The 14,713-nt window shown below is 30.8% G+C and overlaps 1 protein-coding gene across 3 annotated transcripts in view; it reads right to left on the bottom strand.

The window, feature by feature from the left end:
• Positions 1–1,173: 1,173 nt before the first annotated feature.
• Positions 1,174–14,713, bottom strand: part of LOC139500467 (protein FAM110B-like) — a 30,926-nt gene continuing 17,386 nt past the window's right edge. For all 3 annotated transcript variants that reach the window (XM_071289208.1, XM_071289214.1, XM_071289217.1), the window contains 3 exons: positions 12,319–12,442; positions 4,998–5,826; positions 1,174–2,241 (listed from right to left, as the gene is read on the bottom strand). In XM_071289208.1, coding sequence (XP_071145309.1) covers positions 5,001–5,826; positions 12,319–12,442 — 950 coding nt within the window. In that variant the 3' untranslated portion in view covers positions 1,174–2,241; positions 4,998–5,000. The remainder of the gene's footprint in view (positions 2,242–4,997; positions 5,827–12,318; positions 12,443–14,713) is intronic.

A 14,713-nucleotide genomic window follows, 5' to 3' on the forward strand; every position in this document is an offset into this window, starting at 1 on the left:
ACACAATTATATGGGTAACTGCAAATAGACTTGTATTTTTAAAATCAACATTACACAAAGGCACAATGTCCAAATTAGAATCACAGTGGTATATTTTACATCTTTGTGATGTTTTTACATGAATTTAAACATTTATAAATTAATTCCTGTACATGGTAATATAAAAATCTACATAACAATTTTATTGCCAATAGGTGTCATCATATGTACAGTTATTATTACAGTACATTGTACACTATTTTAAATATTTGGTTTTAGGATCTCTCTGGTGGGTCATACTTTCACAAGCTTGTATCTAAACATAAAAAACTGATACAAGTGTCCCCCCTTCATCCCTCTGAGTTCTACATATATAATACTGTACAATGGAAATTCAATCAAAGACTTAATCATACATTGATTTTGTTTGTGCATATAACAATAAAATTACCCATGGGCATTCAGATTCTGACATTGAAATGGTTAAAAGACATATAAAGTATTTTAAGTCTTGCAATGCATACCTGTATATAATTCACAGCAACAATCTAATGAGATATTTCTATTTTTACTTTTTTTTTTGGCTGTGAAGTTTTGACTTTTTATTTTTTTGCTGACGGAAGTTCCTTGTCATGATAGCAAATCTGGCTTTAGGGAGCTACCATTTGATTTTTATGGGGGGGCTAGGATGAAAAATTTTGTCCTACTTTTTTTTTTAGTTGTAATCTCTGTCCTGCCTTTTTAATTTTTACTCTTTTCGGTCCTGCCTTTTTTTTTACTAGTTTATCCTGACTTTTTTTACACAAATTGTCATCCTGCCTTTTTTTTTAACAAGTGTCTCATCCTGCCTTTTTTTTTACTCAAAACTCCTGTCCTGCCTATTTTTTTCAAATTTCATCCTAGCCCCCCCCCCCCCCATAAAAATCAAATGGTAGCTCCCTTAGTATCATAAACATCCCTGATATGAAATACCATTGGTAATAACATGGTTTTGCAGTGGCGGATCCAGAACTTTTCCTAAGGGGGGGCCCACTGACTGACCTAAGGGGTGATTTCCAATAATATCAACCAAATTTTTCCACTAAAAGGGGGGGGGGGCAGGCCTCCCAGGGCCCCCCTGGATCCGCCTATGTTTTGACGTTTTATGAATAAAATATTCAGCTTCATAATAGAAAAATTTGGCTAGCCAATTGATTTTGTGGTTGTATGTTTATATCTTGCTTGAAATCTCAACGCCTTTTCAAGAAGTTACTGATGAAAAAGATTCCTATTTCTCTGAACAAACAAATTGGTGTATTTTTGAAAATAAATTAGTATGTTTTTTATGTATGATTTACATGGGGTCGTAAGGCTTATCCTTACAAATGTGACTAAAAATGACTCAAATGGAACATCATAAATAACTTTTCTAAACTATGATTTCAAAAACATTTGCCCTCTTTAAACTTTCATCCAAGTTTCATTTGACATGATGAAACAAAAACAGAATTTTATTTACACAGTTTGTATTTCAATTTTTTATATTCTGATATATATGCATATTTATGATTGAATTACTTCCCTTTTAATGCTGCTAAATGCTTGATCATTATGATTGGAATTCAGTGGAAATTGAATTTTACTCATGAGCTGGTTGAATGTTTCTACCATTTTCTTTGTGAGAAATTTTTTTTTTCCAAGTGTCAAGAATTTGGAACCTGGTTAACCAATATTTGTTACTAAAAAAACTTAATTTTACTATTACAAAGCTTCATCATTGTAAATGCAATATTGAACAAACTATTTGTAATTTTAATGCTTTTCTTAGTAAATAAAAATGAAAATCTAAAATGTTGGTAATTAATAATGATTTTGGCACAAAAACATTTGAGAAACAATTTGATATGAACACAATTATTATTCAAATGAGATATGTTGGATTTCAGAAGTTTTATATGATTTCTTCTTCAAAGTAGACCAATCCACAATCCAGCATGAACAGAGAAAATATATGCAGAATGGTTGACTATCAAATAAACATGATAACGTAACATCTACAAATGCTCTTAAAACATATATATTTGTTCCGATAATAAAACTATTTTCAGAAGAAAAAAAACTTAAATCAATTTACATACGTTATTAAATGTATATATATAGGTAATAAACAGAGCACTATAAACAATGATCATAACATCAATAATATGGTTTATATGAAAGACTTGTTAGTTGTATTATTTGATTTTATCATTGGTCTTCTCTTGTCTTTTCTGTCACAACAAACTGTAATGATATAATAAAATAAATTTAACAAACTGCAATGATATAATAAAATAAATTTAACATGTCTTTCATCATTTAATAGGAACACATATATGACCAATACAAATTACTTCCAACATATGTTCAAGGAGTAACAAATATAATTCAATCAGATTAAACAATCAGCTGAAGATTTGACCAGTCCTTAAGTCAGAAGCCTGTAATTCACCAGTTTATATCCTATTTTATTTGTATTTGCTGTTATGTACAGGCAATTGGTTTTCATATTTGAATTGTTTAACATTTGGTTATGTCAAGGCCTTTTAAAGAGAGGAATTTGTATAAGTGACTTGCCACTTGTTTTCTAATCCATGTATTGTATTGATGTATGTATTTATAATATCTGTTTCTAAATAAAATATGGTTTAAACTAAGGCCTTTTATTAGCTTATTTTTTTTGTATTTTGTGTTTTTCTTATATTTGAAAGCAGTATATTGACCTATTGTTGCTAACCTCTAAGTCATTTGGTCTCTGGGTAATAATACTTAAGGAATAACAGTACTGTAGTTGAAGAGTTGCCACCGTCAATTGTAGATTTGACGGTCGCAAATGCAGTTTTACTGGCGACTTTAGCGACACGTCAAAACTTGGAAAAATGTCTTAATTTGACAAATAAAAAAAAATCCGTGAAACTTCATAAACGATTTTGGAGCAAAGACGTCATAGGTAAACGTGACGTCATACAAATGAAAACTTACAAACTGGAGGTTATTATGTTACCTGTACGCTTCAAATTCGGATAAAATTACATTAAAACGGCAAATTCGAAGTAGGTGTTGTTTTATTTTCGATTATATAGTAGTAATCGAACATTTGTTGATTCAATCATTTTCATAATGTCCCTCCTTAGTTACGCTTGGTCAACTGTGGATTTGACGGCAACTTTTAGCCAATGAAAAAAAATTGTTACATACAAATTGCATTAGAATACCATTTCTCCTTACTTTATTATACTTTATACCATCACACTATTCAGAATATATCTCATTGGTAATAATACTACCATTTCTCCTGTAACTTTATACCATCACACTATTCAGAATATATCTCATTGGTAATAATACTACTATTTCTCCTGTAACTTTATACCATCACACTATTCAGAATATATCTCATTGGTAATAATACTACTATTTCTCCTGTAACTTTATACCATCACACTATTCAGAATATATCTCATTGGTAATAATACTACCATTTCTCCTGTAACTTTATACCATCACACTATTCAGAATATATCTCATTGGTAATAATACTACTATTTCTCCTGTAACTTTATACCATCACACTATTCAGAATATATCTCATTGGTAATAATACTACTATTTCTCCTGTAACTTTATACCATCACACTATTCAGAATATATCTCAAACTAATCAAACAAAATGAACTTTTCTACATGTATCTGAGGGACTGACTAGAACCATTTGTTTCTACATGTATCTGAGGGACTGACTAGAACCATTTGTTTCTTTATCTTACTTTTCTACATGTATCTGAGGGACTGACTAGAACCATTTGTTTCTGTATCTTACTTTTCTACATGTATCTGAGGGACTGACTAGAACCATTTGTTTCTACATGTATCTGAGGGACTGACTAGAACCATTTGTTTCTTTATCTTACTTTTCTACATGTATCTGAGGGACTGACTAGAACCATTTGTTTCTGTATCTTACTTTTCTACATGTATCTGAGGGACTGACTAGAACCATTTGTTTCTACATGTATCTGAGGGACTGACTAGAACCATTTGTTTCTGTATCTACATCAGAATTGTATGATTAAAACCAGGGAGATTAATTAAAGATGAAGAGACAACTGATTGAAGAAGTATGGTAATATCTTTTTACATCTACTTTTCATCAATTGAATTTTTGTTGTTGTCTATTGAGATTTCAATCTTTTTGATCAGAGTTAATTATATATAGCTTATCATGAAAAGATAGATAAACATGTAAAAGCCTGATTTATTTTGCAATCAGATGTATGTTTCATGCATAATTGATTGCTACTATCAGCATTGAAAAAGGGGAAATAACTCCTAAGGAAGTTAAACCAGAGACTCACTCAACTGTTGATCCCAAATTGATTGACATAAAGGCAAACAGGGTTTAAAAGATCATTAATCATGTAAAATTTCATAAAGACTTGTTAAGTTTGATTAATTTACCCTTCAAAATTAGGAATTTCATAATTTTTCAACTGTATACACTACGTATAAGAGAATTGATATCAAAGAAATGCACTACAACTAGTACATATACATACTTGGGAATCTGTATACAGGGTCTTAAATCACTACTTTTTTTTAATTTGAAAAGATTTAGCATATCATTTTAGAAGAGAAGAAATTTATAAATACCAATCAGAATATTAGGAGATGCTTGTGGCTATTAAAGACCATGAATAATAATGAACATGATTCACACAAAGACGAAACATCCTAACAAATATTGAGTTAGAAAGATACAGATCAAATCAATTTGTTACAACTAGATTTCCCTAGATACAAGTATAAGATATAGGAGCCTTTGGTGGCCTAAAAAAGAACAAAATTCAAACTTCTTAGATACTTAAATTTGAGTCAAATATCTATGTTTCTGTTTTACTTATCAGTAGGACATTAGTTATAAAGTTAATTATCTTATGTGTAAATATCTTATCAAACAGGGTAACCATTAATTTCTCACACAGGTATACAAACTACTGTACCTATTATTTCTTTGTTTGTGGTGATTGTGTCTCACTTCTTGGATTTGTTCGTGCTTTCTTCACATTACATAACCACTTAATAATTCTTGCGTTTTTCTCTACTATAGAAGTCTGTACAGAATTTCTTTCCTTTAATTCTTTGTCTTTTTCCTTATCCCCTATAGATGCCTCACTACATGAACTTCTCTCAGCCGAGTCTATAGAACTAATACTTTCAAATAATTCATCATCATTCACATGCATGATCTGAAACTTATGACGCATTCTCTCCAATATACTACTTTCAAGTCCCATTTCATTGAAAAATCGTTCCACCTCAGTGCTAGTTCTTGAGACTCGTGAACTCAAATCAGAGAAATCTGAACTGTTTCTTGACCATCGTCCACTAAGATCAGATTGAGAGCGATGCAATGGTTTCTTTTTTCTTCTAACCACCATCTCTTTATTTTCATTGGTTGATTTTTCGGTTGCAGCATTACATCGTTTTTCCACTAAAACAGTAACTGAAGTACTGAGTGATTGAAATGCATTTGGTGACAGGAAATCTTTTGATTTTGTTAAAGGTTTTCGTTTGTCTAGTTCTGTAACTTTTGATTCTGTCGATTGTTGCGATGCCGAGGCCATGTTTCCTGACAATTTTCCCAGTGACACTTTTCTACATAATTCCTGTGTAATGGGTGACTCTCTATTTTCTGACAAACTATTTGCCGATTTTATATCATTTTCAGCTGATTGGTCCCCTAAGGATGATTTAGGACTGTTATCTGATGGTGACAATCCTAGATCTGATTTGGACCTTGGTTCAGCACCCAACACGATACTTTTGGGTCTATAAAAGAGATAATAAATTGATTAAATGTAAAAGTATCATTAATTACAACAAATCTAACATTTGATATTTGTAAGAAATCAATACACATAAAACTGACTCAGCAAGTATAAGTAACTTCATAGACGGAGAATCAGATTACATCATCTCTGTTCTAACATGTTTTTTCCATTTGACACTTTTAGTTGAAAATTTCTCAATATTTGGAATAGACTAAACAGCTAAGGACCTGGCCAATAGGAGGTTCACTGATCTAACAGATAAAAATGTCTACAGTATCTTTTAGAAACACTTTAATTGTCAATCCTGCAAAAATATAAAACCCAATATCATTACATCAATCAAACAAATCATAATACATGTACTTCAGAACACTTTATTATTACTTCTGTCTGGAAAGCTGTTAATGTTTTTGTAAACTGTTAAGATATTGATGCTTTAGTTTAGGTGAATTAAACATCATCTTAAAATCTACTGATAATAATGCAGTGGAACAAAAAACACAAACATTAGGTTATATGGTGTATAATTACAATTACAGCACAGTAGCAGAACCAGAAATTTCATTGGGGACCCATTGACTACTTAAGAGGGTGACGCTCTAGTCACGCCTCATAGATTACTTATATACTCAACACAATTTTTCTGACAAAATGGGGACCCTGGCACCCCAGGCACCCCCTTATCTGCCTCTGCATCAATGATATATACTGTTATTTATTTATCTGCATACAAAAAAATTCTCAAGAAATTGATTAAATAATATTAAATGTTGTAATTTTACATCAGCAAGAAATTTACCAAAATTAGACTTTATATCATTTATCCATGCACAAGTCCCTCAGACTCAGGAATTTGTCATGATAATTACCTAAGTAAGAAATTTGCCATGATTTATCAGTTTTGAAATAGTCAGGAACTTGTCATGATAATGGTATCTGTACAAGTCCCTAAGAGAGAAATTTGTCATGATTAATTATCAATTTTGAAATTGTCACATTATTGTTTCTACAAATCTTAATGGGTGGCCACTTAAGAATCAATCTATGTCTGTGCAATTAGCAATTTACATTTCTATCCATTATTTTAATGATGTGTCTACAAGACGCAGATGCCAACTGCTGATAAACATGTGAAAAAGTTACTACAATGAAATGGGGGATTCTAGGCCGTAATATCCTACTTTTTAAAAACCAGGTTCAACTAATGTGTAAAGCATTTACATTTCTTTGTTACTTTTATGATGTGTCTACAAGACACAGGTCTCATCTGCTGAAAAATACAGACAAAAAGTTACCCTACCACTAGTGGTTCCCCATAAACTGACCTAATCACAAACTAATACATGAAAACTAAGCAAAAGTTTTAAGTCAATAGATCATGACTGAGGGAGCAGGGCCAAATGTTCTCCATGGAAATGAGATACGCCAATGCTTATACAACTGCATACCACTTATCATCAACTTACCACTAGTGGTTCCCCATAAACTGACCTAATCACAAACTAATACATGAAAACTAAGCAAAAGTTTTAAGTCAATAGATCATGACTGAGGGAGCAGGGCCAAATGTTCTCCATGGAAATGAGATACGCCAATGCTTATACAACTGCATACCACTTATCATCAACTTACCACTAGTGGTTCCCCATAAACTGACCTAATCACAAACTAATACATGAAAACTAAGCAAAAGTTTCAAAGTCAATAGACCATAACCATCGTCCTGCCACTGACTGCATGTACCCAAAGAACAAACATGATCATACTCACAAATTTAAAGAACCATGGCTGAGCCCTAATTTCATGAACACTCTAAAGCATGAAATTGACATTTTCTAAGATAAGAAGTATCTGAAATATTTTGGTGGCAGTAAAAGGATTCAAACAGCTTTTTTGTTTACTATACTTTAATTTAGGCCAAATAAAAAAAATTGTGTGTTTCCTATTACCCTACACTCCATTTTTTATAAGCTCAAATATAGCCTTCCCTAAAGTTTTTTTTGGTCATTTTTCAATAAGCACCGTTAAAGTCAGAATGTCCCTCCCATAGACTTGAGGAGTCCTTAATATTTTAAACCATTAGTGCTTAAATAAACATTGATTATACTACTTATTTGAGACAAACTTCAATATAAACTATAGAAATAAAACTTAAATACTGAATTTGCAATTATGTATATCAACAACAAATATGGGAACATAAAACTTCTCTTTAAACTCATTCTTTATCATTTTATGAAACAATTGCAAAAAAAATTCCATCAATCTTAATTAGGACAGTACAAATTAATTTCATTAATATATGTCTAATAAAGCCTCAAATATACTTACAGTTTTTAATCGGTAATTTAAATAATCCCATATTTTATGGCAATAAATATCAAACTACACCCAGATATCAAACAGTATATTGATTGAATAATGCATTGAGCTGGGTACATTTCCAAGCAAACCTAGAAAGCCCTTGTAACACTTTTGTGTCTAACATTATTTTGTGAAAATTTCAAATCAATATCCAGCAATTCTGTCTAATCAGTTCCATGCTAAAGCCTAGTCTGCAGCTTAAAGACCTGACGTAATCCCTCGTCTATGTTTTAGTAAATGACAATAGTAATTAGCAGTGAAAATGTAACGAAATTTCTTTTAGATTGATGTATTCTTTAGACTAACATGCCTTTAATTTTCTACTTAACTCTATAGTGATCTGGTAGATACAGAAGCATTTATGTAATGATTATTTTATGCTGCTACAATGTATATATACAATTGAATAAAGACTTCTGTGATTATGACTGGTAATGAACCATCTATTTTAAATAGTTATGTCAAAAGAATTATCCTCATCTCATGGGTTTTTCGTTCTATTAAGAATGCATTGTGACGTCACAATTTTCATTGAAAAAAGCATGCATAGTATGAATTCATATGACATACAAAACAAATGATCTGACCATATGTGTTGAAATATTCAGTCTTATAATTCTGGAAAAAAATTAGCCAATTTATAATTAGTTAAACACAAGACTTCGAAATACAATAAGTCTTGAATGTTAATTTTATATTTAATCAACCCTGAATCTATTATATTGTCAATCTTCAATGGTCAAGATTTAACAGACCAATATTATGACCAAAATATAGGGGAGGCAAATCATAAATTATTTGAATGATTATCTACATCTATAAATCAAAGAACAAAATAAATATGAAAAGTATACATGGTGACCTGATTCTTGAAACACATTTCTGCAATCTTTTCTAAACGATAAAAGTTGATGTCTTTTACTCCTGTTCCTCAAGGGCCCCATTCTTTGCAGTAACTTAATGCCATTATAAAGACAGAGATTAGTCTACAGAATCATCCATGTAATGGGTTCGACGACTTACAGAAAAGAGCGACGATTTACAGAAAAGAACCGAAAAGGACCGAAAAGGACCAAAAAGAACCGAAAAGGACCGAAAAGAACCGAAAAGAACCAAAAAAGGAGAAGTTTTTTGTATTTGAAGAAAATTAGCAAATTTTAAAATTATATAAGTCTATTATAAATGAAAAGATATTTTTCACAAAAATTTATTATTAAGTTTTGAATTCATTCGAACATTACAACAGTTCTTTATAATTTTTTGAAATGTGTTCGATTCATCAGTGATGATATATATAACACGGACATTCGGACAATCGGGCAAACATAAAATAAAACCAAAAATATTATATCGTTTAAAACATGATTGAAAACTTTACAGGAGTTAATGAATAAATACGAATATTTCGTTCTTTTCGTGTGTGTGTGTGTGTGTGTGTGTGTGTGTGTGTATGTGTATTAAATATTAAATGAAAACACATTGATTGTTACTTTGACACGTTAAATCTGTCAAGGATTTGAATTCGTCAAGGAAAAGCCCCGTTATCTCCATGCACAAGTTTCTCTATAGATACATGTAGCACCGAGGGCCAACATTTATCACCATCTGCCATCATTTCACTAATCTACATATCTGTTTTAAGTGGTTTATTAGATAAAATTAATAGAAATCAACAGGCCATTTACTTTTTCAAACCCTTTAATCTATACGCTATTATGGCGGCTATATAAAGAGTAAACAATTATCAATTATACCGAAAGCGGGTGCGCTTTTCATTTATTTATATTTCTAAAAAGACGAAATGAAATGACTTTGTTTTGCACAAAATTTATAATATATATATAGATAATGATGTATTTTTTTTTTTTTTTTTTATTAATCTCCTTTTATTCCCATGTAGCCCATCGTTTAATACCGTAAATTGAATTAAGAAATTGGAACGAATCAAAAACATCGTAAAGTTTGCCAAGGTTTACATGTAGCAGGAATTGAAATTTTCTTCAAATGTTTTTTACAATTTTATTTTCGAAAACAACGGAAATGACACTTTGATTCTTTATTTCAAAAATATTTAAATGCCTTAATCTGATACAGGGAAATCTAACTTTTTGTAAGTCTACATATCTATATAAATGTACAATCTAAATTTTCTTCATTACGAGGGGGGAGTGGTGTATATATATATATATACATTGTTTTAACTTTAAACAATAATGATCAATAATTATATGTGTGCTCTTTTCGGTTCTTTTCGGTCCTTTTCGGTTCTTTTTGGTCCTTTTCGGTTCTTTTCGGTTCTTTTCTGTAAATCGTCGCTCTTTTCTGTAAATCGTTGGACCGCATGTAATGGGTAATAAACAATGGATAGTGCAGTGAGATGAAACTCAATTTATAGAAACTTGTTTAAAGAGGATGGTACATAAATTAATTATAAAGACTGTCATTTTTTATTTTTGAAAAAGCAACAAACCAAATGTGTGCTTTTATTTTCTTAAAGTCCTAAATATTCATCCACTTAAATAGCATATAAGGCCTTACTGTCTTTCTTTAGTGTATAATAAATGGTGACAGCACAGACTTGGAAAATGTCACCACTCAAGAGTTCAAATACATGTAGTGCATCTTTTTATTGTACTAACAATTACTCATGCAGTTGTAATAAACCAAAGTCTATGTACTATTTCTGATCATAATCCCATTGGACACACATCAATGCTATGGTATGGTATTGGTGTTATCTCTTGAGAATCAAGCATCACAATGACTATAGGTTTGTATAGTCTATTAATGATTAAACTATAAAGGTTTAACAGAAAACTATATAAAATCAAAAGTACAACTTACAAATATTGTGTGATTGAATCAAGCCTACAGAATTATCAGATTAATTCATTTCATGATCCAGACTAAACCAATTACAAGAGTGCACACGCTGAAATGTCTCGCCTTCTTTACTTATCATTGATATTATGTTGATAGTCCTAAATATAAAGCTGAATTACAACTGTCACATAAATTTAACCAAGAAAACTAAACATTGACCAATGAATCATGGAAATGAGGTCAAGGTCAGATGAACCATGCCAGGCAGGCATGTACAGATAACAATTCTTCCTTACAACAAATATAGTTGACCTATTGCTTATAGTTTAAGAAAAACAGACCAAAACACAAAAACTTAACTCTGAGCAATGAAACGGAAAATGAGGTCAAGGTCAAATAAAACCTGCGCGACTGACATATAGATCATAAAATATTTCCATACACTAAATATAGTTGACCTATTGTAATTAGTATTGGAAAAAAAGACCAAAACTCAAAAACTTAACTTTGACCACTGAACTATGAAAATGAGGTCCAGGTCAGATGACACCTGCCAGCTAGACATGTACACCTTTCAATCATTCCATACACGAAATATAGTAGACCTATTGCATACAGTATAAGAAAAACAGACCAATATACAAAAACCTAACTATAACCACTGAACCATGAAAATGAGGTCAAGATCAGATGACACCTGCCAGTTGGACATGTACACCCAATATACTAGACCTATTGCGAATAGTATCTGAGATATGGACTTGACCACCTAAACTTAACCTTGTTCACAGATCCATGAAATAAGGTCGAGGTCAAGTGAAAACTGTCTGACAGGCATGAGGACCTTGCAAGGTATGCACATACCAACTATAGTTATCATATTACTTATAATAAGAGAGAATTTAACATACAAAAAATCTTTACTTTTTTTTCAAGTAGTCACTGAACTATGAAAATGAGGTCAAGGACATTGGACATGTGACTGACTGAAATTTCATAACATGAGGCATCCATATACAAAGTATGAAGCATCCAGGTCTTCAACCTTCTTAAATATTAAGCTCTTAAGAAGTAAGCTAGCGCTGCCGCCGCCGAATCACTATCCCTATGTCAAGCTTTCTGCAACAAAAGGTGCAGGCTCGACAAAAAATAACAGTTTAACTAAAAATAATGCCTTCTGATTCCGTAAAGTCAGACCCAACATTACAAAACTTGACCAATTTAAATACCGGTAAGTAAACCTAAGGCTTGGCTCAAGTTAACACAAAACCATTAAAAAAACCAAGTACCTGTGTATACTAACCTAGTACTGACATGAAGATTTTCTGGGTGTTTAAGTTCCTGTTTCTGTTTCAGAACACTGACACTCTTCACATATTCTCCTTTGGAGGCATTTAACAATTCAACAGCACTCTTTCTTCTGCGATCTTAAAAACAATAAATATATCATACATTGCTGCACAATAAAGTATGCACTTTTATAGATGTGATAAACAGATAATGGTATAAAATTAGACATAATCTTAATGTTATTCCATGCAGTATGAAATTGTTAGTAACAATGAACTTCGTAGTTTTAAATTTACAATGACCATTTGACTTCAAACAAGAACATAACTATTATTAAAATGCAATTAAAATTGTGTATTAAATCAATCAAGATACAAGCCTTAAGATTCATCATAAAATCTGCAGTTAACACTTATAAAAAGCAAATTGCAATTCATTTTCCTCTTTACTTGAATTTTAAACTGCATTCAGATTTTTGAGTAAGACCTATAAATCAGTCAAACTTTTGGTGTCTTTTGACAGAATACAAATTGTAAGTAACCCAAAAAATTATCTAAATTTACAATTTACACAATAAATTGCATTGGATGTTGAACAACTGATTGTTTGATACTAACAATGACAATTAATCAATAGGTTTAATCTGGTTAAATCAGGTATTAATCTGTATAAAAAGGAAACTTTACATCAACGAGAACAGCTGTAGACTCTACAATATCATTCAAAGTAAATCATCACAGATTTGGTGTTTAGATTTATAAAATTTGTTAACTTGAAATTGTTGATTGGGAATCTTTGCCAACAATTTGATATAGAAAATTTCTTCACGTTTGTTCCCTTCATTTGGAATTATTGTCTTTAAATCTCTGCAGAATATCATAACATTCACTCAGGTTCAACACAACTTTTTTTTGGATTGGTTGATACTTGATATAAATATAGTAAGGAATATTATGCAAGGACAGGACATGACTTTAATATTCATTCCCTTTTATTTGACAATAATAATTGAATTCGCCAAACTTATATACAATACAATTTGCAGCAAGATAAGTTACATTTCCAGGATTTTTTTATGTATTTTATCATCATTTCACTAAGAAATGGGAAAAATATGACTCAGTCTTCTTACAATATGATCATGATTATCATAAACAAAAGCCATTTACACATCTACACTAAAGCATAATTCAAAAACATTTGCCTACCTTGCTATAAGAAAATCCATAACCATACCATATTAATTAACTATAAGTTTTTTTTTTATTTTACACAGAAAACATGTGCGTCTAGACTAGCTATGAAAGCTCATCACAATTTTCTTCAAGACAGCATTAATTTACTTTATCAGCTTGATAGAGATAATTTATATTCACAGAATATCCAATAAGCCTCATTGTATTTTCTTTCTCCATTCATTGGGGTCATGAAGATCATTTGAATTCTATTTATTAAATTATAGATGATTTACAAACAAGAGGCCCAAGAGACAAATATATTACTCATCAGAAATTCAAACTTCATTTCTTATGTGAAATACAAAAGTATGTAGAGTGATTAATCTGTAAATAGTTTGGTTGTATTGTAAACTTTAAAGATATTCTATCATCTATGTACTAAAACCAATATGTAATTGCAGATCCTGCATTTATCATGCTTTTTCCCCGTAACATTAATGATCAAATTGCTGCAAGACCCCCTTTAATATCATTTAATATCTTGGTGTATATAATTAGAAACACTCAATCCCTAATTTTATTGAGAATTTTATATAGAAAAGTTCTACGCTACACCAGGTTTAATTACTTCGATGGGCAATGATGATTAAAGAGGATTCCTATTTAATTTTCCAAGCAATTTTTCATACAAAATTAAAAACCATTTAAATGTGTCATATTTCTTAGCATTGCTCTTCCTCATATTTATTGCTGACAACCAGTTTTTTTTATCAAAGAATGGGCAATGTATATCAGATTATAATGTTAGAGTCAAATTCAAAATTTCAGAAAGATTTCAGAAGGGAAATTTCCAATAATAGGAGTACATTTAGTGATTTGGCCATACTATCAATATTTTAATATAAAATAGCTACAAAAATACAAAAGAAAATGTATGGAGAATGTGTCCATGGGACGAAGATGATGCCCTGCTTGCATACAATTAATACCTATAGAAAAGTTAAAATGACGCCACAAAAATTCAAATTTAATCTAAATTTTGTGGTAATAAGCATTGAATATAAGTTTCATAACATTTGGTTGAGGGAAAAGATATGTGAATTTTACAGTAAATATTGAAACCTTTTATATTCTAGTCACTCATTATATATTGGACAATTGACATACATTTGATTTCTGGATGACTGTCCACATAAAATAAAGTATATTTTTTCAGCTCTAAGGGAGATA

This window comes from Mytilus edulis, chromosome 1, assembly GCF_963676685.1.
Source record: "Mytilus edulis chromosome 1, xbMytEdul2.2, whole genome shotgun sequence".
In the NCBI taxonomy this organism is placed as follows: domain Eukaryota; kingdom Metazoa; phylum Mollusca; class Bivalvia; order Mytilida; family Mytilidae; genus Mytilus; species Mytilus edulis.